Source organism: Lithobates pipiens, unplaced genomic scaffold (assembly GCF_037356315.1).
Source record: "Lithobates pipiens isolate NorthernLeopardFrog02 unplaced genomic scaffold, aLitPip1_a1.2 Scaffold_30, whole genome shotgun sequence".
NCBI classification, from domain to species: domain Eukaryota; kingdom Metazoa; phylum Chordata; class Amphibia; order Anura; family Ranidae; genus Lithobates; species Lithobates pipiens.
Genome location: NW_027507791.1, coordinates 74772869 through 74797741, shown reverse-complemented (window position 1 = coordinate 74797741; position 24873 = coordinate 74772869). Strand labels below are relative to the sequence as shown.

Genomic DNA, 24873 nt, shown 5'->3' with positions numbered 1-24873 from the left:
CATAGGTGTGCCAACATATTGGTGTACATTATCCTGGCTTTATTCTGCAGACTAAGCCCCTGTTTATACCGGTGTGACTTGACGCTTCCAAATCGCATTCACACCCCATTGCTGGAAATGGAACTGTTCATATGGCTGCTACTCGTGTTGCAGCGATTATGAAAAAGGGGTTTCCGCTTTTACTGATTTTATTGTGGGTTGCTTAGACTTCGGTTAAATTAAGTCACAAATCGCACTGATGTTTGGTTTTGAAATTGTGTTGGTGTGAATCAGGGCTAATAATTAATTTGGGCTATAATCCGATCTCTAAAAAGGAAAAAAAAAAAAAAAAAAAAAAACCCTGCACTTTTTTGGTGCAACTTGCAAGATACTAAAGGCAGCCTCAATGTAAAGGATTCTGTGTGATTTATTGGGTGTATTTTCATAATACATATTCGTTGTTTACCTTTTACCTCTATGGGGTCATTGTTGGTGTGCAGTAATGTAGGCAGCTTGTTTTAACTGTCAGGCCGCGTACACACGCGAGGACTGTTCGCCCAACTTTGTCCGTCCAACAGTTTCAGCAAACAGTCCGCTCAAAATTAGCATGGACGGACATGCCCACACACGACGAACGAACAGTTTGCTGAAACCGTGCGCGATGACGTGAACAGCACGTACGACGGGACGAAAAATACGACGTCCTATACACTGCATTATAGCTTTCGGCGTGAAAATCCTTTCTGAGCATGCGCGCAACTTTGTTTGACGAACAAGCCTACACACGAGCGGGCTGTTCGCTGAAACAAGGTTTCAGCGGACAGTTTTTCGGAAATTCCGAAAAACCTTGTCCGTCCAACTGTCCGCTGAAACTGTCCGCTGAAAGCCCACACACGAGCGGACTGTCCGCCCAAACACTGTTCAGCGGACAAAGTTGGGCGAACAGTCCGCCCGTGTGTACGCGGCCTTAGAGGTTCCATTCAGAGTGGCAGTTTTCTGCACTAGAAAAAATGGCAGTCTATACAGGGAGCGGATGTGGAGTGTTGTGGCGTTGCAATCTGCAATATATATGTATTTTTCCTCACCACAGCTTTCTCGCACCTTGTGGTTTTTATGCACCGTAGCTTAGTTGTGCTACATAGAAATTATTGAGTTAAATGACGTTTCAAAAATAAAAATAAAACCGATAAATGGTGCCCCTTCAAACAGTGACACCTTCTGAAGCACATCCAGTATGAACGCCAACCTGCACAGATAAGTCCTTAACATATTGTACTGTTTTGCAGTGTTTGATGATGGTGATGAAAGGACATTAAGACGGACATCTTTATGTTTGAAGGGGGAGAGACACTTTGCAGAGAGTGAGGTAATAATTACATTCTTTTCTTCTGCTTTAGTTTGTTAATATGTATGTTACTCCAGAAAGTACGTTTTAATAAATTTGTGTGGTAAAACGCGTGTTTTTTTTTTTTTTTTTGTGTTTATTTTTCAATCTAGCTTTATAATTTTTTATTCTATCACTTTAAAACCCCTGCTGATCCTGCCAGTTCCTCTGGGTCCCTTCTTCAAGTTGACCTTGGAAAGTACAGAGTGCAGGACAGCGTGCTTACGCATGGTGTGCCTGTGTCTCTCGTGGTCAGTTGTGGGGCCACACCCCTCCAAGCTACTATTCGTTTAGTATGGAGGTAGGTGTGCCTACATGACATACAGTGGGTGAGCAAGATTACTGACATGGTGGGTGAATGGGCTTATCTGACACATGGTGGAGTTTAATTCCTGTCTGTGTGTACCAGTTTCAGCTTTTGACAGCGAGGCTCAAACACACACAGATGGGGAAGTCGCGTCTCCTCTGTGTATGTGTCCAGTGTTTGTCCCCCATCTCTAATCCCGCCCACCTGCCTGTCTGAGTGTTCCATAGACGGGAGACTTTTCCACTGTCTGCCACTTCTACACACACGTGCAAACCCCCCCCCCCCCATGCACTATAATTAAGAGGCACTGGAGAGGCTTTGACGCCTGCCTGTCACAATATAAGAATAAGAAATGTAAATTATAAAAATAAAATAAAGGTGTTTTGAGACATTTAATTCTATATGCTGTAATACAATGCTCATTTTGAAGCAGTGCGTTCACAAATAATTTTAATGGAAAAGTTTGACATTTCTGCTTCTCTGTTGAATAGACTTTAGACCAGCTTCCGCTAACCAATCCTGAACATTTTGGCACTCCGGTCATTGGGAAGAAATCTAACAGGGGAAGACGGTCATCCCTTCCAGTGTGAGTTCAATCAGATTTGTCTGTCATTCTGTACTGTTTGGGTAGACAAGTAGGCATTGCCTAATACTATCACGTGTCTATTTACCTGTCAGTCTGACCAGTAAAAGATCATCTGTAGCAAGTTAAGTTTGGGGAAGATTTGAACTTTCTGAGGGTGTTCTAATAGTTTCTCTTCCTTTCTGTCCAGGTGGCAACCAAACCCTTGTATGGGACAAGTAGGTGGTTAGATTTCCCCAATGGAGTCGCCACCAGAAATCTCAATTTTAAAGCAGTTTTATACCCAAAACAAAAAATTGGTGTGCAGCTCAATGCGAGGAAAAAAAAAGGGGTGCTGTGTGAATAGGTCCTGAAAGTGAAATTTGTGTGTTTTACACCCCCCCCCCCCCCGAGCTGGATTGGAAGAACATTGACTTTTGAATGTCTTCCTCCCCATGTATTTTATATAAAGCTGGACACTATGCAATCTGATTGTACAATCTCCTTTAGTTTTGCAGAAGCTAAGTAATTGGAGGACCCATCTGAACCATGTATTCAATTTGTATCAAATCCGGCAGGCCCTTGTACTATATAGTTGATGGTAGCTCTAAAGGTGATTGTACAGTGTATGGCCACCCTAAAGGAAGAAGTAGGAAAGTGGGTGGGAAAAAGTGCAGTATAGTAATGAGGGAGGTATGGTCCACAGAAGAAAAACGCACCCTATTCGGTGATGCAAGTAAGGCAGTTCATGATGGGATTTGAAGTTTCCTGGATGATCATATGATGATACAGGAAATGATGTGCATAGTAAGAATAAAATAAAAATAAATTAAAAATGTTTAACTGAGAGGGGCAGATTCAAAGCTGCCATGGACTAGGTAAGTGACATATAAGCACATTGGGATGGCTTGGCCAGAAACTACATTAGAAAAGGTTTCTATTTATTATGAAGAAAGGTGAACCTGGCCTTCTAAGTGTTCTCTGCTGAAAGGTTTCTGTCTTATCGTGGCTCGTGATGCTGTCACTGAAATTTTCATGACTTGTTGCAAATTTTGCTTGTGTGCGTAAGGATTCTGAAAGGTAAAATGACAGTAATATAATCCCTGATGCACCAGCTAATAATATGATAATACGTGTGTGTGTGTGTTTTTTTTTTATTTATTTTTTTTTTATTTTTATTTTATATATCCACCGTTCTTCCCCCCCCCCCCCCAAGAGACCAAGACATTCCAGTCCAATGCACTGTTTGCATGGTGTCAGCTACTGTTTAATTGCACTGTTACCATGACAATTATTCCCATGTCTACTGAAGCCCCATTACATTCCATGTAATTATAGATTGTTGCCATTTATCCTTTTTTGGAGGGGGATTTGACTCTTGTGGCACATTTTTCAGTTTTCTCTGTAATTTGTGTCTGTATAATTTTAATTTTTTCATGCTTTCAAATTTCACTTTTCACTTTTCGCTTTTCACATATATATATTAAATGATATAAGTATCTTTTAATATGTAAAGTGTATCTCTATCCAAAAGCCTTGTCAGGTTTTACTGCTATGTGAAGCTTTGTTAGCTTTCCCCTTGCTTTCTGTTCTGGTGACACGGGTTTACCAGACAGGAAGTGAAGGAAAGTCTGCAACACGGTAATGGACAGCAATCAAATGGATTCTAATCCTTAACCACTTAAAGCGGAGTTCCATCCACATGTTAGATTTTGCAGGTTTAAAAAAAAAAAAAAAGCTAAAACTCCACTTCAATTCAAAATAACAAAATGCCTAAATAAATTAAAGCTGCATGCTAAACATTTTTTTTTTTTTTTTTATTGGGGTCTTAGTTATGTACCCGTAATGTACCTTAATTAAAATGTTCCCCATCCGTGTCTGCTGCTTCTTGTTACATGCATGGAACCTCTGATAGTTCTCTATTCGGGAAATCTCTTGTATTCAAAGACCACAAAGCATTTTGTGAATGAATGGGGGGGGGGGGGGGGTGTTGTATGAATGTCTCAATCTTTCCTTTTCCAATAACAAAAAAATACTAAATATTTCCTAAAGAATGAAGCTCCAAATCAAGCTCCCTGCTGTTTGCCATGTTTTAGCAAGCTTTTTTACCTTTTTGTCGATATACCTCTAGCCCCAATTGTCAATTTCTCTGCAATGACATCACCATCAGACGCTGCTAATGTGTAACATTTTTTTCAAAAAAGAATCAGCAGCCACCAGTGAGGTGCACATCATTAGATGTTACCTTTCTGGTGCCTAGCTAATGCCCCAAGTTTTTCCACGCTTTAAGTGGAACTTTAGTCAGAAAATTAAGTCCTGCTAGATCACTTCAAGCTGACCCCTTTTCCATTTATAGCTTTGTAAAACTAAGCCTGGGTTCTCACACAATGCGAATGCAGACATGGCATGTGATTCACACCCACATTGCTGTGCCGATCTCATGCAATGGGAGTACGGCCATACAGTGGTATGGCTGGACTTGCATTGGATTCTCACAAAAAGTGCAGGAACCTGTTCACACCCATGCAATGATTCCTGTCCGAATTCACAGTTCACACTGATCTGGGAGTGTCATTAACTTTGTATTGACACCCGCAGCAGTTCACAGAGGCCAGTGTAAACTGCCTGCAGGGGAGATGCGATGCGGGAACCGACACTGGAATTGCGCTGGTTCCTGCATCGCGAACCCAGTGTGAGAACCCAGGCTAAAATGAAATACCTATACTGTTTAAAATCCAGGAATACACGGTCTCGCTCTGCGCATGCTCAGTTGCTCTATTTTTAGGCACTGCCGAGTTTGTAGAGGCTGATCTGACATCCTCAAAGCAGAGTTAAACCCTCCTGTCCTTTACAGCCAAGGAAGCGGCTTCTGCTTGATCTGCAACTGCCATGGTGCTGAACATGTGACCAGTTATGACACCAGCCATTTGATGATTTGACAGTTTGGAGGATGCAAGCAAATGTGACAGTTGACAATTCCGGCGTTCCAAGAATGTAACTGTTTTTAAAACTGTTAAATTGATGAGTTTATTTCTGCAGACACATTTACTGCTGTTCAGGGGCTCTGGACTAGCAAAATGGCAGGCAATTTACAGGACGCACTAATTTTGGTAGCATTAATGTAGAATGTATGTTTCTTGCTAAAGAACATTATTTTTTTATCAAGTTATGGGTAAAGTTCTGCTTTAACTTTAAGCCCTTGTACACACGGTCGGAGAATCCGTCGGAATGTGTCCTATCAGACCGTGTCGTCGGATAATCCGACTGTGTGTGGTATGCATCGGATTGATTCCGTCGGACCCAATTTTCCAACATGTTGGAAATATTTCCCGACCAACTGGGCCGATCGGACATACTCCTATAATGTGTAGAGAATTTTGATCGGACCAAGTGCCATGCATGCTGAGATCAAATTCCTACATCAAAGCTATTGGCTACTAGTCTGAATGTAGTCCCATCGTAACGAAATTACGTCATCACGTTCTGAAAGATCGGATTTTTCGCCAACTTTGTCCGACCGTGTGTATGCAACAGTTTCAGACAAAATCCGACAAACAAAATCTGACGGATTTGGTTGTGGAAATCTCCGACCGTGTGTACAGGGGCTAAGACTTCTTGCTGGTATGCTATAACATTGTTAATTGTTCACATTTGCCTCTAATGTTTTTTTGGCTGTCTAAACAAATGTCAAATTTTCCTAAAGAAAAACTGCAGTTTGCCTCTTTAGTGTCTATGCAGTGCAAAGTAGCAGGTTCACTTTAATGTTGTGTTCCTCTCCAGTTGCACATACTCCCGCTTTACTCCCCACTCTGCTCCAATGGAAGAAGTTATATCAGCCCAGTGTAAGTTCAGCGTTATTGCAGCCAGTGTTTATGCAGGCCACGAAATGTTTACAGTTTTTTGTTTTGTTTTTGTTTTTCTGGTTCACCTGCTTACTTAGTGGTTGTTCACTGAGTAGTCTGCAGGTAAAGCAGTTATTCATGGGGCACAGGCATTGGAATAAGGCTGACTTAACAGAATTACTATTTTATTTTGGCAGGTAAAACTGTTAAATATACTTTTAAAATGAATGTAAACCCTCTCCTATACCCAGTGAGGTAAACTACCTCGGATGATACACAGGGATGAAACAAATCTCCCTACCTACATTTTACGTGTATATCTTCTGTCTTCAGCTTGCAATAATCTTTAGAATTTGTACTTCCTCATTCAGCAATAGGGATGTTGTCTTGGCATACTATGTGTGACAGCTGATTGGAGGAAAGGCACACACCCCCTCCCCCCCCCCCTCCACATAGGCAGAAGAATGAAGATACTTTCAGAGCTGTGCTGTGATAAGCTCTCTGCTAATCTATTAATAGCACCCTCCCCAACACACATTTCAGTCTGGTTTCATCTCCCACCTCTGAGAATTTCAGAAGTTATGCTGATAACAGAAGGACAAAATGGCAGAAAGACACTGGATTTAGGACTTTGGAGAAAGTAAACACTACAGATATGTGTTTAGCTCAAATTTCATGAATCAGGTTTACATTCACTTTAACTATGTAGTTGCTAGGTTGATCTGCTTTAAGTGAAAAAGCCTCAACTGAGTTAGTTTAGCACCCAGATTTCATAGCTTCCCAGACCTGCAATTTAATGCTTCTGTTCTCATGCCTCCTCATAGGACGGAAGATGAGAAAGAAGACAGCAGCAGTGAAGAGGAAGACGATGATGTGAAACGCATTGGAGATGAATTACTGGGCAAAGTAGTGAATGTCAACTGCAGCTTGACAAATGAGTGTTACCCCGCTGTGGTAAGTAACTGTATCCAATTCTGCTGCTTACCGGGCAATAGTGCTTTACATCATATGTATTGTACAGGTTTATTAATGAATAGGTAAGGTTTTAGTTTTGGTTATGAGAATTAAACTGTATTCTGCAGTGTTAGCTATAAAACTGTACACATTGGTAAACTGTTATGCGTTGGTTCCTAAATATTTTGTTTTCAGGGTTAAAAAAAAAAAAGTATTCTTGCATTCATATATTCAGATAAACATGACTGAGAAAATATGATTGTACTTGTTTTGTGTCCAGTGAGAAATGATTAAAAAAAGTGTGTGTGTGTGTGTATATATATATATATATATATACATACACATTTTTTTTTAATAATTTCTCACTGGACACAAAACAAGTACAGTCATGTTTATCTGAATGCAAGAATACTTTTCTTTTTTTTTTATTTTCTTTTTTTTTTTTTTTTTTACACAAGGACTTTTTTTTTTCTTTTTTTTTTTTTAAAGTCACGGTAAATGCTGAGTCCCTCTTTAAAGCATTTTTTAAAGTGACTGACTAAAGTCTCATGGGGTGTTATTTTTAACACAAAAAACAAAAACAAACATGTTATACTTACCTGCTCTGTGAAGTGACTTTGCACAGAGCAGCCCAGATCCTCCTCTTTTCAGATCCCTCTTCGGTGCTCCTGGCCCCTCTCTCCTGTTGAATGCCCTCACAGCAAGCAGATTGCTATGGGGGCTTGTGAGCCGAGCCCCAACTTTCTGTGTCAATTCGGACATGGAGCCTTGGCTTGGCCTTGCCCCCTTTCTCTCCTCATTGGCTGGCTGATTGACGTTGAGAGCAGCAGGAGCCAATAGCGCTGCGCTGTTGTCTCAGCCAATGAGGGGGGGGGGGGGTATGGGCAGCTAAGACATTCCTTTAACATAGCTGAATCGAGAGGGGCCCTCAGGTGGGTTTGGGGCTTCTGCACACTGAAGATATAGAATGCATGACGGTAAAAAAAAACCTTTAGCCTTTTACAACTGCTTTACATTTTTTGAAAAAAAAATGTGCTTTTTGTATGTATATCCTAGGCTGGGTTGACATATGAGCAAGCAGCGGCTCACAGCAGGAGTCCGGTGCTTCCTTGTTAAACGTTTCAGGTCCGATTTCAGCCCGGATTTTTGACTCCATTAGGACCTGAAATGGACCAAAAGACACACAGGGCTCCTGTGCAAGTTGCAATGGAGCCGATGCGGACAAATGGGAACCGGCTCCATAGAGAGCCAGTCACAATCTCCTGCTGTGGAAATTGGATGTGGTGAAATCTGCATCCAAATCGCACTAGTGTGAACCCAGCCTAAAGGTCTAACATGCTTTCTTCTGGCTTCACATTGGAAAAGTTGCACAGGCGCTCTTTGGTTTTAGGTGTGTGATCTATAACTTAGCTTTTTTTTATTTATTTGTGTATTGAATCTTCCACCTTGTTACTGTGAGGTGTTTTTTTTTTTTTTTTTCTTTTTTTTTTCTTTTTTATTAAATTGCTCTTGATCAGCCCTGTAACATGTACATTTGGCCTAAACTCCCGATTAATCTCAGATTGACTTGTTGAAGTTGGCTTGGCAGCCTTGTCATAGTAGTGTTGGGAATACATAGCTTGGCTTTTTTTTTTTTTTTTTTTTTCCCCCAGGATGCTTTCTTTTGTCTGGACTTATCTAGAAAAATTCTATTTATCAAGTTTCAGTTGGAAATTTAAAGCCCATCTCAACCCGAGTGACACTTTATTTTGTTTCAGCTGAGAGGAAAAAAAGTGACCGCTATTGTCTGAGGAGGACAGAGCAATGCAAGTGCAATGAAGAAATGTACACGATTCTAAAGGGCTTTATTTCTAAATGTGTTCAAGCACGATTCACACAATGTTTACCCAGGATTCATACATTTCTCCAGTTGAATCCAATCAAAGTGTGAATTTTGGGTGAGAAGTTTTGTGAATTTTTTATAAACCCTCGGGGAGATGAACTAAATCCTAGAGCGTGCATAATCTGGTGCAGCTTTACAGAGAAACCTTCCAGGTCCACTGACCTCGGACTCCAGCAAGGAACTCTTCCTGTTAAATTTCCTTCTTCTTCTGTGCCCTTCTTGGTCTCCTGTCCCGTTTCAACAGTAAAAATGCTGCCTTGCTGCTCTATTCTCCATAACTTCAGTTTATGTAAAGCAAACTTAAAAAAAAAAAAAAAAAAAAAATCTTAGTTTTTCCTTTTGGTATGGAAATGTTGGGACTCCTGTCAGATTGTTTTTTGCTGTTTGTGTCCCTTGTGGGAAGATGTAGCCTCTTATTGTACTGATGATCATGACCCCTGGGGATGGGGTAAAACCTAAAATATTGAGTTGTCACTGAGCCCAGGTTCACACTGACCTGCTTTGACTTTGGCATGATTTGCATGAGACTTCTTTAAAGTGGGTGTAAAGTCCGAAGGCTCTTTATCTTAATGCATTCTGTGCATTAAGATAAAAAGCCTTCTGTGTGCATCAGCTTCCTTAATACTTACCTGAGCCTTCTCTCTATCCAGCGATGTTGTAGGATTCTCTCAGCTGCCCGGGACACCCCTCCTCATTGGCTGAAACAGCAGCGTGGTGCCATTGGCTCCCGGTAGCTGTCAGTCAGCCAATGAGGAGAGAAAGGGGGCCAGCCAGGCCACAGCTCAATTTCTGAATGGATACACGGAGCTGCAGCTCAGTTTGGGTGCCCCCATAGCAAGTTGCTTGCTGTGGGGGAAATCGTCAGGAGGGAGGGGCCAAGAGAGCCGAAGAGGGACCTGAGAAGGGAAGGATTGGGGCTGCCCTGTGCAACATTTTCCTAAATTGGAGCCATTCAAGTCACACCGATTTTTATATGAATTTTTTTTTATTTTTATTTTTTTATTGTAAAAAGTTTATTAAAGAACAAAACAAAAATACATCTATACAGATCTTATGTGCAGCAAAAATGTATATAAATCACAAATGGTCAAAGGATACCAGCATATTGAGTAGAGTTACCGAAATATCATTAAACTGCCACATAGCATTACATCGTCGGTGTGCAACTATACAGAACTGTATGTCCATATCCTTGGTGCAATCAGGGGACAAGATACACTAGAGAAAGGGGAAAAACAAAAATCCTATACCTAAGTGTAGTAGAAACATCTACTCTATACTCAAAATTGGCTACCGTGGCCAAGTAGACTATTCCTAAAATGGTAACCGCTTGTTTCTCCTTAAGTTACAGTTTTGGCCCAGCATATACTAATTCCCTTTTGTAGTAGTCTGTCCTTCACCAACTGGATTGGACCTGGTCCAGGTGTGTCCAGCCATGGTTGCCCCAAGGTGTTGAATTGTTTTTTTAAGAACATTCCTATGTTGGTAAGTGAGTTTTTCCGCATATCAATGTACTGTTTACCACGTCAACCCATTGCTTCCCCGTTGGTACCCGTGGAGTTATCCAGTGCCTCGATCATTTGCGTGCTATGTACAATAGACGCAAAACTGCAGTATGACGGTTTGGGGAAAGTGAGGGTATCGCCAAGGCACCGAGTAAGCAAATAACTGGATCATGTGGCAGTGAAAATTGAAATACTCGTGAGATAGTAGAAAGGTCATAGTGCCAGTAACAAAGCCGTTTCAGGCATTTCCACAACATATGCAACAAATCACCATTTATACCTGCTGCATTTTGGGCATAGTGGCGTATCTTTGAATCCCCACTTATAAAGTAGAACTGGCGTCCTATATGCTCTGTGTAGTAATAGGTGAGATAATTTATGTGATGCTGAAACCAACACCAGGGGGGCGGAGGTCAGGAATAGGTGCCATGTTTCCCCATCTATAGATCCCAGATCCTTTTTCCACCTTCTTCTAAAAGGGAGTTTGGAAGCATCATGTTTGGATTGTAATAGTCTAGAATAGACTCTCGAGATCATTCCCTTCCTGTCCTTCATCAACAGCACATCAGTCATCAAGGGATGTGCCGATGTGAACAAAGAGGTTCTATTCTCAACTATAAGGCTGCATTCACACCTGAGCGCAGCGCTTTCAAGCAGAAAATCGCGTGAATTTACTGCGATTTGCATCGTGTTTACCGTGTTTCGTGGCGTTTTTTTATCATGATTTGCCGCGATTTTGTGCAGGGCAAAAGGTCACCAATGTTTAAAGAAGAAAAATGCCCAAATCTGCTCAATTCGAGCGACAAAAAAGGGTCCGGAACTTGTTTGAGCTTCAGGCGTTCGGCTTCAGGCGACATGGAGTGGAGATGTGAACCATCTCCATAGAGAATAATACATTTTTTTTTTTCCCCTCTAGCGTTTTGTAGCTTCAGGCTTCAAGCTACAAAACGCTCAGGTGTGAATGGGGTCTAAGAAATGAACATATAAGCTAAAGGGGGTACCTCATCCCAATCGATTATACAAAAAAAAGAGGACCAGCATGATTATCAAGGTACCAGGAAGGAGATAGAGAAGTAATACTTTCCAATAAATGTATTTACAAAAATTGATAATAGAAAACACATGTTAATGTTTTTAATATATCATCTTGGTTAAAACAATGATGGTTAAGGTGTCAGAAACCAATGGTTGATGCGTTTCGCAAAATAGCTTCCTCAGAACCAAAATTCTGACTAATAACCACAAAACCTTTTAGAATAAAAAAAGGTTTTCTGCTTATTAGTCAGAATTTGGGTTCTGAGGAAGCTATTTTGCGAAACGCTTGAACCATTGTTTTCTGACACTTTAACCATCATTGTTGTAACCAAGATGATATATTAGTGTTTTTAATATGTTATTATCAATTGTTGTAAATATATTGGAAAGTATTACTACTTTTTCTCCTTCCTGGTACTGTGATAATCCATCATGCTGGTTCCTTTTTTCTTTTTTTTTTTCTTTTTTTTTCTTTTTTTAGATTCTATTCTCACTGTAAATGGCGTGCCTTAGCTGCAGATACTTGTAAAATTGGGTTCTAGGGACAGAATGGAGTTGGACTTCTGATGCAACAAGTGCTTCAAAGTCAGAGCGATTGTCGCATCAGTGTGAACCAGGCCTAAAACGGCAAGTCTTCCATTGTGGACACTTGTGCTAATAACTGAGAGCACTTCCCTTTTTTTTCCATTTTGTGTTGTCTCTGTGGGGCACAAAGTGAGGATATCTTTCAAACGGGACAAAAATGGTTAATAGGTTTTAACCATTTTCTGTCCAAAGCTAAAAAAAAGTTTTGTCTTTTAGGTTTACTTTGACATCTAGAAAATTAATTCACCGTGTTAACTGAGATGCATTCTTTTTTGTAGCAGACATAAAAACTTTTTTTTTTCTGTAGGAAACGTGGTGCTTTTTGTTAGGTAGGTATGTAAGAAGTGTGCACATGCTGACATCCACCCTCAATTGAAATGGTTTAGGATACACACATCTTTATAACTGTGTGGTAATTTTGGTCTCTGAAGAGTGAGCATCTAGTTGGAGTAAGCTTGTACTCACTTTAAAGCTAGTTCTCTGTCATCATATGCAGAGATGCCTTCTTGTTTCACTTGCTATGCAGAGTGCTTCTGGGGACCTGAAACCTGGGGAACTATGTATTTAAAGTGATACTAAAGGTTGTGTGTTTTAGTTTTGTTTGTTTTTATTTATTTTTTAGTAATGGGGTAAAATGGGCCATCTTAACTGCTCTGTGCAACCTGTGTCCCTTACCTCCTTTTCTGAAGGTCTCTCGCCAATGTTGTCAGCTAATCCCTCTGGGTGCCTTCTTAGCAAGCCTAGTATTGAAGAGGCACCCATGTGTCCACTCGTTTCCGAGCTAGTGTGCATCCATAGATACACACAGCACCAGTAAGCCATGCCCTCGATCACTCTTGACAGAAGTTTGAAGGACAGCAGCAGGAGCCTATGGCTTCTACTGCCTAACGTGTCTTCTGTGAAAGCGGGAAGAAAAGGCAAAGGTGCTGCAGTTGTGAGCCCTGGAGCAGTGACAAGAGTCAAGTAAGTGTTTGTTTAGGGAAGGGGATCCATTCACTGACCTAGAACAGCATACAAGAAAGGGATTCTAGTTCGAATTTACAGGGATGTGTTTAAAATTGTGTTTAAAATAATTAAAGCTAGATGTAGCCAGGCTAATGGTATTTTCAGAGGCCAGTAAGTAATGTTGGGCCACTCTGTGCAATTCCATTGCACAAAGCAGGTAACTATAACCTATTTTTTTTTATTAAAAAAACATTGTTTACTTTACAATCACTTGCTACTTCATTTAAAAACTATACACAGTTTTGCACTCGATGGATGTGGCTGGGTAAAATTTACAAGGTTTTCGTTGAAATTGATATTGAACCATTTGAAAGTTCCAATGTGTAACTGCTGTTGTATGAAGAACACAACAGCTGACAAAACAGCCATGTAGTAAGTAATGTGGAGGACCAGAAGTTTTGAAGCTCAGAGTTTGAGATTTTGCAACAGATTGCTGGTTTTACATGAACAGACTACCTAATGTAAGGAATAGTCCAGGCTGATGACGCTTGTATTTCACGGGGGAACATCTCACCATTGAAGCGTAAATGTATTTAAAAATATATATATATATATATATATATATATATATATATATATATATATATATATATATATATATATATATATATATATATATATATATATATATATATATATATATATATATATAAAATGAGGCTAAACGCGAGGTACTGCATTTAGAAGCGTTTGGCTCTTGACATGCATCTGAACTCATTTTTGTGCTTTCCAAAAAAGCCTAAAAATGATGTTAAATGAACCTGTGTACATGTACACATAAGATAACATTGGATGAATTCAGGGGCAGCTGAAAAACGCAGCCAACTGCCTCTAAACGTCCATTTACCAGCAGCTGTGTACATGAGGCCTTAATGTAAAGGCCTGTTCCTTGGAAAAGTCTTGGCAGACCAATGTATACTTCTTTCACTATTTTGTGGTATGAACAGTTTGAATGAAATAGAATTATACTAGTGTCATGTATATTAAATCCATGATGGTTACAGCTGGTCTTTCTTGCACAGTTATATTGCTTATGCCTGAAGCTCTGCTTTGGTTAAATTGGGACTTCTTGCAAAGCCAGATTAAACCTTGCATAATATTTTTTTTATAATTTTGCAACCACTATGTAAGTTCTTACCTAAACTTTTAATTCAGTGTACTATATAGGCACTTGGATAGACCCTCCTCCTATGTTACTGCTGTTTACATCTACAAGCATTTGTATATTCAGATTCTAACTTGTGTGCCCAGCTGTACAGCCCAGAGTTGTTTAAAGTAGAACTATAGGCAAAACTTATTCAATTTTTTTTTTTTTCATTTTAGAGCAAGGGAGGGTTATAACCTGAGATATATATATATATATATATATATATATATATATATATATATATATATATATATATATATATTCAAAAATTTTCACTATCTTTGTCCCACTGCGGAGATTTCCCTTCACTTCCTGTCCCATAGCTAAACGGGAATGTGCCATAGCTAGCGGTGAGAGGAAATCCCTGCAAATTTAGAGGAATTCCTTGGGGACCCCCAGGTCTCCATAACTAGTGTCCCCATTGGAAGATTTCCCCTCTGTTTACTTTTCTGGGAACAACCCAAAATTTGGGCTTTTCTTTTACTTTCACTTTCAATGATAATAGTAACTAGGACAAATAGAGAGGTGAATCTCCCTAATAGAGGATACAGACAGCACTAAAACCTGACAAGCATTCTCTCTCCACTCTATCCAAAACTAAACTTTAAAAGACAATTTTTATTTATTTATTTTTGTTAATAATTTAAGGCTCACGCTAATGCCACTGTGTAGGGCAAATTCCAGTTTATTTCCTTTTTACTACACCATACTTACTTATTTATTTATATTTTCTGAGCCAAAACACATCATTTCTATAGTAGCTAGTGGTGACACAGGTCAAGTAGAGGGCCCTTTTGGGGACCTCTTATAACCTGTAGCCATTCCTACAGTATATTTACTGAGCCTAATTAAAAAAAATAAATAAATACAGCCACCGCATCCAAACACAGAAGCTGCAATATATAGAGTTTATTTATTTTTGTTCTTGGGTCTAGTCAAATTCTTGCATAGCTATTAAAGGGAACCATTAATAACCTATTTCCAGTACTTTGAATTATTAACATGCATAGCAGTAAGCTGAATGACACTGACTTTTTTTTTGTTTTTTTTTGTTTTTTTGTTGTTTTTTGTTTTGAAATGTACATTCATATTTAACGTTCATCTAATGGTCACTTTTTGTTTTGAAACCACTTCCTGTGCAGAAGTTAGGCTTTTTCAAATGCCTTTCCATTGTGACAAAACAAACGTATTAAGAGATGTCCACTAGTTTTTAAGGAAAAATAACCTAACTTTTTGTTTGCCTGCCTTAGGTCGTGTCACCTAGTTGCAATGATGAAACATCCGTGAAAAAAGACCAGTGTTTGGTGCGATCGTTCGCAGATGCAAAATTGTGAGTTCACGTGCTGTATCCTAGATGTGTGTGTTTGTTTTTTTTTTTTTTTTAATATGTCAATTTAATCCCTTTTAAGGAAAATGTCATTAAGGGATGACAATGACCTACATAATTGCATAACTCAGCTGCAGCAGTACCTGCACAAAAGAATCGGTTCCTTTTTATAGCTGGAGGTCAAATTTCTTAAAAAGAGGGGTGCAGGAAATGTAACTACTGAACTGTTATGTTATGGAGCTACCCTTGCTTGTGTGGTTTTGCCTGTGGTGGCGCATGCATGTGCCTTGTTATCAGTGCACAGTGGTAAGAAAAAATGTGTGTGTGTGTGTGTGTGTGTGTAAATATATATATATATTTATATTATTTTATGTGTGTGTATGTATGTTAGAGCTGCACGATTAATTGTTAAAAAAAAAAAAAAAAAAAAAAAGAAAATGCGATCTTGATTCACTCGTCTGGCGATCCCGCTGAGAGTAGGCGATTATTTCATTTCAACAAGCGGAGAGATTATCCGCTCACTCAGCTGTCAAAAGAAAGCAATCCCAGGCAATCTGCCAAGTGTAGAATTTGAAACCTTGTAACTAACTCTTACTACTTGGATCAAAGGGAAAGAACTTCTTGTGTAAACAAATAATCTGGGCAGTCTGCCAAGCTTTCAACCATGTGTAAATGCAGGAAGTTTAACCACTTAAAGTCTAAATCTTTTTCTGACACTTCTTTCTTAAGTTAAAATCAATATTTTTTGCTAGAAAATTACTTGGAACCCCCCCCCCCAAAAAAAATTATTTATATATATATATATATATATATATATATATATATATATATAGCAGAGACCCTAGGAAATGGCAATTGCTGCAATATTTTATGTTGCACTGTGTTTGCCCAGCAGTCTTTCAAATGCAATTGTTTGGGGAAAAAATACACTTCAATAATAAAAAAAAAAAAAAAAAAAACAGTAAAGTTGGCACAATTTAATTTTTAATTTTTTTGTTTTAATGTGAAAGATGTCACGCTGCGAGAATCGTCATCTATCTTCTAAGAAAAAAAAAATGGTGATTCTCATTTTAGCCAGAATCGTGCAGCTCTAGTGTGTGTGTGTGTGTGTGTGTGTGTGTGTGTGTGTGTGTGTGTGTGTGTGTTGTTTTTCTTTCTCTGAAAGTCTACTGTGGTATTTCTACAATGTATAATAGTAGAACCTTTGTCCCTAGAAATGTGGGGAATCAGCAAGCCAAAGAAAGGATTATCTGACTTTGTCCTTTTTTGGAGGTAGTGGTTTTGTGGCTTAGAAACTTGGACAGGTTACTCTCTAGTCTGCCATCTGAGGGATAGTAGCACAAGGTTTTTTTTTTTTTCCAAAACCAGTTGGCAGGCACCTGTATTATTCCTGAGAGAGAACCTTTCATGCTATACTTACTCACTGCAACCCCAGCAGGCCCATGGGGTCCTGGGCAATGTTCCATTATAGGTTGGTGCTAAAACTGCATAGTTCATAATTGGTGCACATTTCTGTATTCCTGTAGCATTATACTATGTTGGAGGAAATGGTTATGAATAATTACATAGAAACTGGTGTTTTATTATGTAACTGAGTGCAGGATTTGATTGGTGCTAAACAGCTTTCTGCTTGCTGGCCATGCAAACAAAATAGAATAGTGCCACCATGTGGTTCGCTCTTCAAAGGACAGCATGTGTTTTTCTTTCAATCAATTCATTTTTAAGCATCTTCAGGTTAAATTGGTTTATTTTGCATTTTTAATATGTTCATCTACACGCTTTAACATTTTGCTTTGACTTTTAATAGCATTTTACTTTCTGAAAGAGCACCGATTTATCCTACTGCTAAGCACATCAAGTATCATTATAGATCATAGCTACTTAGGTGGAGCTTTAGACAAAACTTATTTTTTTTTTTTTTGTGTTCTCGTGCGTTACATGCTTTTTACTGCATTCCAGATGCGTTCCATACAAAAAAAAGCAGGTTCTACTTTTGTTTACTGCATTTGTGTGAACTGGCTATTTAAAATACATTGAAAACCCATTGCATGCATTTTTTTTAAAAAGGTACTGTACTGCATCTGGTTTAAACTATCTCTAATCGGATTTCTTCACTTCCTATTTTATTAAAAAACAAAGAAAGGAGCAGATATCCTTATATTCAGATGTCTCTAAAACGCTTATAAACAATTACATGTATTTACCAAAACTTAGAATTTTTTTTTTCCTTTAGGCAATATGTATTCAGGTTGTCATTGTTTACATCCACTTTCAGTGTAAAAAAAAAATAAAAAATACATTTGATTTGTGTTGTTTTTATGGTAAATATTTTGATTAAATGTTTGTTTTTCAGCCACTCTGTTGCAAGGAAAGATCTTGAGGAACTTGACATCAATGCTTTGAATTTGGAAAGCTGTAGCAAACCAGGTATGTATGTATGTATTCTAGATCAAATGCATTGTAAATGAGTGTCTTGGATCCCCACAGAAGCCAAAGTATCTGCCTGGCAGCCAGGGAACTAGCATTCTTTAGGCTGGGTTCACATTGGAGCGATGCGGGAACGCCGCAAATCCGCGGCGGGTTCCCGCATCGCATACCTCCCACCGGCAGTTCACACTGCCCTATGCGGACTGCTGGGAGTGTCAGTGAAACCTTAATGACACCCCCAGATCAGTTCGCATATCGCAGTGCGATCTGCAAACTCGGACAGGAATCGGATCGCATGGGGTGAACACCCATGCGATCCGATTCTGCTGCGGACCAAAAAAAGGGTCCCGTGCGAGTTTGCGGCGGGTGCGATGCGAATTCAGCCATACTATCTGTATGGCTGAACTCGCATCGCACAGAGATCGGATGTGATTTGCACTGCAGTGTGGTGCGAATCACATCCGGGTCTCCCAGCCGTAGCGGTGTGAACCCAGCCTAAAAGGAATCCACATCAGCCCCCCTCTTCCTTTTTTTCCTTTTTTTTTTCCTCTCAGAAATCTATGTTGCTGACTGCATATTTCTAGAATGCATTAGAGAGTGTCTGTCTCTGAAGGTTCTTATTTATCTAAGTCATGGAGTAGCTAGTAGTAGTAGTAGTCGCATTCAGCTGGACTTGTTCAATATTAATGATTTTTAGCTGCTTATTTAAGCAACTTCTGTAGGTCATGTGACTAATGCTAGCCATTAGAGTGCATTTTAATTATTTAATGCAGACCGTTAAAAGTCCACCTCCTGTGGTCTCCTAATGCACATGTTGGAGAGTACAGTCCTTTTGATTGGATGTTCTCGTTCTGAATTTGGCACGCACCCATTTTTTGGATGTTCATGAGCATTAGTGGCGCGCAAACACAGCAGGAGCCCATTGGCAGGAAAGTGATGTGGCAAAGAGTCAGTACTTTGTACAACGCACAGATGCAAAAGGACAGTACAGATACAACACTGAAAGGAGTTCTATGGTCATTGATCACAACATACATGATAATTTTATAGCATCAGCCTTTTAAAACCACAAAACAAAAATTATATTTTTCAACCAAGCTTATATTGGATTGATAAATTTACTTTCATGTTGAGTGCTGTCTGTCTGCTGTCTTCCATCATTCCGTGCATGCTTTGCATCTTCTGCTATGCTGCTTACGGTTGACTTTTAAGGACTGCATATCCCATGGTACCTTGTTGCCTGAAAGCGGTAATTCCTGTACTGACTCCACCTCCTGAAATGGCCCCCTCTTGGTATCACTGTTCAGAATGCAGACTGAATTCTGTGGCCTAGCAGTGTCTACTCACAGGGCATAGTGAAGGTGTCACAGAATTCAAGAAAGTAAATGTGTGGGATTCTTCTCAAAGTGAATTTTTAAAATTCAAGACCATTCAGCTTAATAGAAGTGGGCTAAAAAAATACTGAAATACAATGTGGAAATTATCATATTTTAAATTTTGACCATAGATATTCTTTACTATCACATCAGTGAATTTTGTGTTTTAACCTCCCTGGCGATATGATGTCAGATTTTTGCATCCCAAAGCGGTTCATTGTTTTGCATAGAAATTTGGCTGTTTACATTGTAGGCCTGTAATTCTAAGGAATAACTTTGTTAAATCTGTCCAAATAGTCGAGTAGACATCCCAGGTATGATAAAGTTTAAAACATAAAATCATGTTATAATAAAGAACTATAAACTATATAATTATCAAAAATAATATATTAATGTGTTCAATAATGTAATCAAAAACACTGACATTTTCTCAGTTGCAGAATTGTCGCTGTAGTCACTTTCAGTGTTTTGATGGCGAATTTCCCCACAAATCATTATCGCTCAATTCTGCAAGTGTTCTACTTCTACTTTGCTATCACTATTTTTGTAGCTGGTCTAAAACCACATTTGACGTAAAGAGACGCTTTGGTTGCCATGGACAATCTCAAGTTTCCATGCAGAAAATAACTGTATATATACAATATAAAACTACATGCAGGGCACTGGACAAAGCACTAGGGACAAAAAGGGTGTGAAAAGATTTTATACAGTAATGTTATCTTGCAGTGTACTGTGTGTGTGTGTGTGTGTGTATTTTTTCTCTATTTTGGATTTGCCGCTCGGTGCCGCCCTGTGTGTCACAATGCTTTCAGGGAAGAGAGCCTGGCACAGTAATACATCGGGTGGCATAAACGGCCTCGGACACATGGGGGGGGGGGGGGGGGGGAGAGACATCGCAGGATCCTGGGGTCAAGGTAAGTAACTTTGCCTGAGTACTGTGATGCAGTCCCGAGAGTGGCTTGTGGTTACAGCTTTTGGTAATAAAAATTCACCCCCAGAGCCACACTCTGGATTACCGCCAAGGAGGTTCATGGTGACTAAACTGAGAATACTGCAAAGCTGCAGGTACCCTCTGGGTGCCCTGGAGCCCCTGGATTCCAGACTTGCCTTTTACCCAGTGTTGTGACTTGGCCCCGACCAACTTCTTGGCTTAAGCTCTATCTCTTTATTTACCTGTAGCATTGCAGAGCCTCAGTGGCCATTAGAGGCTTTAGCATTTGAATTTTCTAGAGTGATGGCATTCAGGTTTGGCACCACCAAACCAAAGGCAGATTACTTGGTTCTTTGTCTACACTCTTGGGGCTTGTTCATATCATTCCCGTTGGGCAGTGTTGCCCAGTGTAGTCCTGACACATAGAAAAGGCAATTTGTCTTACATCAAGTTGCTTCAGTTCACACCAACACAATTAGTTTGCTTTGGTGTGCACTGCAAAAAAACCCATAAAGGAGGTTTTTCATAGCACATTTGTGCATCGCAACACACTGCTGAGCATTTAGTTGACTAAAGTGTAAAGTCAGAGTTTAGTTAACAAAAAGCTAATTTTCTACAGGGGTCTCAGTGGGACTAAGCATTTGAGTCTGTATCTAGCTGATGCCAAGACTAAAATGAAGTGGACTTAAAGAGGAAGTAAACCCTGATGGGTTTACTTCCTCTTTGATTCCCTGCAAAGGTAAAGCATAATGGACTACTGTGCATCGCATAGTAGTCCATTATGTGTCACTTACCTGACACAGGAGCCAGCAAAGTCACCGCTGTCCCCTGTAGTTCCGAGCGTCCATCTTCTTGGTGAGTCTCACTGCTCCCGTGCTGTGATTCGCCAGAGCAGCGATGCCGTCACTCCCGCGCATGCGCACGGGAGCCGACACTCGTGGCATATCGCCGCGATCTGCGGCTTACCCAGTGCGGCTGACAGCGGTGGCTGTCTTCAGGTAAGTATCTCCTAAACCGTATAGGTTTAGGAGATATTTCTTGGACCTACAGGTAAGCCTTAATCTAGGCTTACCTGTAGGTCACAGTGGTTTGTAAGGGTTTACAACCACTTTAATACAATAATATAAAAAAATCACAATTTGTTTTGCTTTAGGTTTAACGGAAGCCACAGCTTTCCTGAAGTCACGATCAGTCCCAGACAGCTGGAAAATGGACATGAGTGAAATTCTGGAATCTTCTAGCAGCGACGAAGATGATGGGGAGGCAGATGGTAGTGATGGAGAACGCAACAAAGTTGAAGAGGAGGAAGCGGAGGTTGGTTACTATTTTATATTGTTGATTTAAAACACGCTAATTCCTAACCATAAATCTGCACCAGACAACTTTTATATATTTACATTTTTTTTGATATGCTCCCCCCCCCAGTTTCCATACTTCGAGGTGTGATGACATCCTGGCAGCAACATCTCAGGGATGCTAAGTACTCTGAATCTCATTTAAAGGTTCTGCAGCGCAGTGCAGATTTTGGGCTATTTAACATTCCCCAGAATCTTGCTGAAAGGGAGATGACATCACCCTTGTCTGGGTTCCATGGGTGAAAGCTTGGGGGGGAAAAGACTAGTGTATTATCGTGCCTTTTTCCATAAAAGTGTGTTGGTTTTTGTTTTGTGTTTGTTTGTTTTTTTTTTATTATGCTTTTTAAAGGAACATTTAAGCAAAGGGGAAGAGAGCCAAACTAGAAAAGTGTACTTTTGCTTTTTTAGGTGCAAGGTTCGCTTTAATTGATCTGTATTAACAGGCAGAGTCTCACAACACAAACAGTAGATGAACACTGATGTTAACTTGCCCAGCTTTCATCTCTGAGACTAAGGCCGCGTACACACGGGCGGACTGTTCGCCCAACTTTGTCCGCTGAACAGTGTTTGGGCGGACAGTCCGCTCGTGTGTGGGCTTTCAGCGGACAGTTTCAGCGGACAGTTTGACGGACAAGGTTTTTCGGAAATTCCGTAAAACTGTCCGCTGAAACCTTGTTTCAGCGAACAGTCCGCTCGTGTGTAGGCTTGTTCGTCAAACAAAGTTGCGCGCATGCTCAGAAAGGATTTTCACGCCGAAAGCTATAATGCAGTGTATAGGACGTCGTATTTTTCGTCCCGTCGTACGTGCCGTTCACGTCATCGCGCACGGTTTCAGCAAACTGTTCGTCCGTCGTGTGTGGCCATGTCCGTCCATGCTAAGTTTGAGCGGACTGTTTGCCGAAACTGTTGGACGGACAAAGTTGGGCGATCAGTCCGCGCCTGTGTACGCGGCCTAATGGTGAACCTTTTCTCCAATGTGCGTCTTTGTCTCTCCCACAATGCTGTAAGAAGGCACTACTTAGTTAGACATTCCAATGAATTCTTTGTATGAGGGGGGGGGGGGTCATTTCTGTATTTTGGCTTTTTAGTGGTGAATGGAACTGGAAATGCTGATTTGGCATATAGTCACAAGAACCCCCAAAGATACTAGAAAGCAGTTTGTGTTTTGACATTACAAGCAACCTTGTAAATCTGAACTACAAATTTTTTGATGGAATGACCCAGTATGATGAAAGGATGATGGCTCTATCACAGAATGACGTAACTCCCACACATATGCACTGAAGGTAAATAATGTTACCACCATATGTGTACCCTGAGCTTTGCGTTGCAGCTCAGTGTACATTCAAAAGAGACGTTAATTGGAGGAAGTAAACGTTTATTGCAGAGGAGGTTATTTACGAAAGGAAAATCCACTTTGCACTACAAGTGCAAAGTGCACTTGAAATTGCACTGAAAGTTGAGGGACATGCAAGGAAAATAAAAAACAGCATTTTGGCTTGCCCATGATTGGATGATAAAATCAGCAGAGCTTCCCCTCATTTCAGATCTACCCCTCAGCTGTACAGCAACTGCACTTCCAAGTGCACTTTGAACTTGTAGTGCAAAGTGGATTTTCCTTTCGTAAATAACCCCCAGAGTGTCCTTTGGAACAAAAGCCTTTTTGCTAGCAATGTTTAATAGTCTGCAGTTATGTTTCGCATCCCCAAACCAGTGCTTTTAATAAAGCTTCGTTTTACAAATGCAGTCACTCAACAGTTCTCTCTCTCCTGTCAGAGTGTTGGTATTATAGCGATAGCTGTATTCATGGGGCTCAGTAGAAATGTAAATAAGAGTAGTGACATCCACCTCATTGGACTTAACCCATTGTAAGCCAGTTTATTTCAAACCGTGATTTAATTGCTGAAGTTCCTCGTTTTAAAGCTTACATTTTTTTATTCAATTAATAAACATTTTATACTTGCCTGCTCTTTGCAATAGTTTTGCCCAGAGCAGCCCCGGACCTCCTCTTCTCGGGTCCCACTGGCATTCTGGGCTCCTTCTCTGTGCTCTACCATAGGAAGCCACTTCTTATGGAGGTGTTACTGTGAGGATCACCCCCCCCCCCCTTCACAGGATTTTAATAACCACAGAAGGAGCCATTGACTCTTGCTGCCCCCACTGAGTCCTTTTGAGGATGAGAAGAGCAGCGCTGCTGCACTTGGGCACCGTGCTGGATCATGATAGTTCAAGTGCGCCCACGCAGTTGATTGAGAACTACAAGCCAGCTTCTGCAGTGGAAACTGGGACTTGTAGTTCATTCACAGAACTCATAGGAGCCCCACACAGCCACACTGTTAAATTGGGACCGTGGATGCAGGGATAGGATCCCCGACCTGCTGTCACAATGAAGGATTGTGGCGTGAGCGGGGCAGCTACTTTAGTTACATTGCACACCCTAAATAAGGGTATAGCATGTTGCTAATGAGGAATTTTATCCTTTTTAATGCATTCTCTGCAGTTTTTTTATATAATTTTAGATGGAGTATAGAGTATAATCTTTACAGCAGTGATCCCCAACCTTTTTGCCACCAGAGACAGATTTCACAAAATACATTTTTTTCCAAGGACCGGGGGGCTGCTCTGTGTCTATGGGGATTGATGATGGTGTTGTCGGGGGGGATGGTTGGTCATCAATGATTTCAGCACATTATTTCTATTATTACATTGTCATAAATAATGAAATTACTCGCTAATAACGCAGAATCAGTGGGATGCCTGAGCTTGTCACTTCCCACCAGATGCAGCATGTGACTTGCCCCCTTGCTTGCCACCATCCAATTGTCTCCTTCACCTGCCACCAGATTCAGTGCGTCACTTGCTACCAGATGCATTTTTCTCTGTGCAGTGTAGGAGCAGGGGAGAGCAGTACTCTGCCTGTGTGTCCCTGGGGATTGGCACTGTCCTGCCTGTGAAATTCCGCATTGCCCTCTGTGGTGCCACAGGATCGGCACTGTTCTTGCCTGCCATTTGTGTGCTTTCAGTGGTATCTTTGGCTGGAGCTCGGCTTGCTTTCCCTGATTAATACACTGAGCCACCACATGCACAGTAGCGAAAGGGGCCAAAGGGAGTGTGGCCTGACATCTGGCCTGGTATCGGTCCGCAGCCTGGGGGTTGGGGACCCCTGCTTTTGAGCTACGTGATAGAACAGACTGCAATAAGATCCTGACTGGTCCCAAAACTTCCACATGCTTAAATTAAGTTTGGGCCTTGGATACAGTTATTTATTTT

The 24873-nt window shown here is 40.5% G+C and overlaps 1 protein-coding gene across 4 annotated transcripts in view; it reads left to right on the top strand.

Annotated features, from left to right (window-relative positions):
• Positions 1–24873, top strand: part of ARID4A (AT-rich interaction domain 4A) — a 129297-nt gene that overhangs the window by 14803 nt on the left and 89621 nt on the right. For all 4 annotated transcript variants that reach the window (XM_077464458.1, XM_077464459.1, XM_077464455.1 and 1 more), the window contains exons 6-11: positions 1266–1345; positions 2162–2256; positions 6899–7028; positions 15438–15517; positions 17868–17941; positions 21402–21562. In XM_077464458.1, the coding sequence (XP_077320584.1) occupies positions 1266–1345; positions 2162–2256; positions 6899–7028; positions 15438–15517; positions 17868–17941; positions 21402–21562 (620 nt within the window). The remainder of the gene's footprint in view (positions 1–1265; positions 1346–2161; positions 2257–6898; positions 7029–15437; positions 15518–17867; positions 17942–21401; positions 21563–24873) is intronic.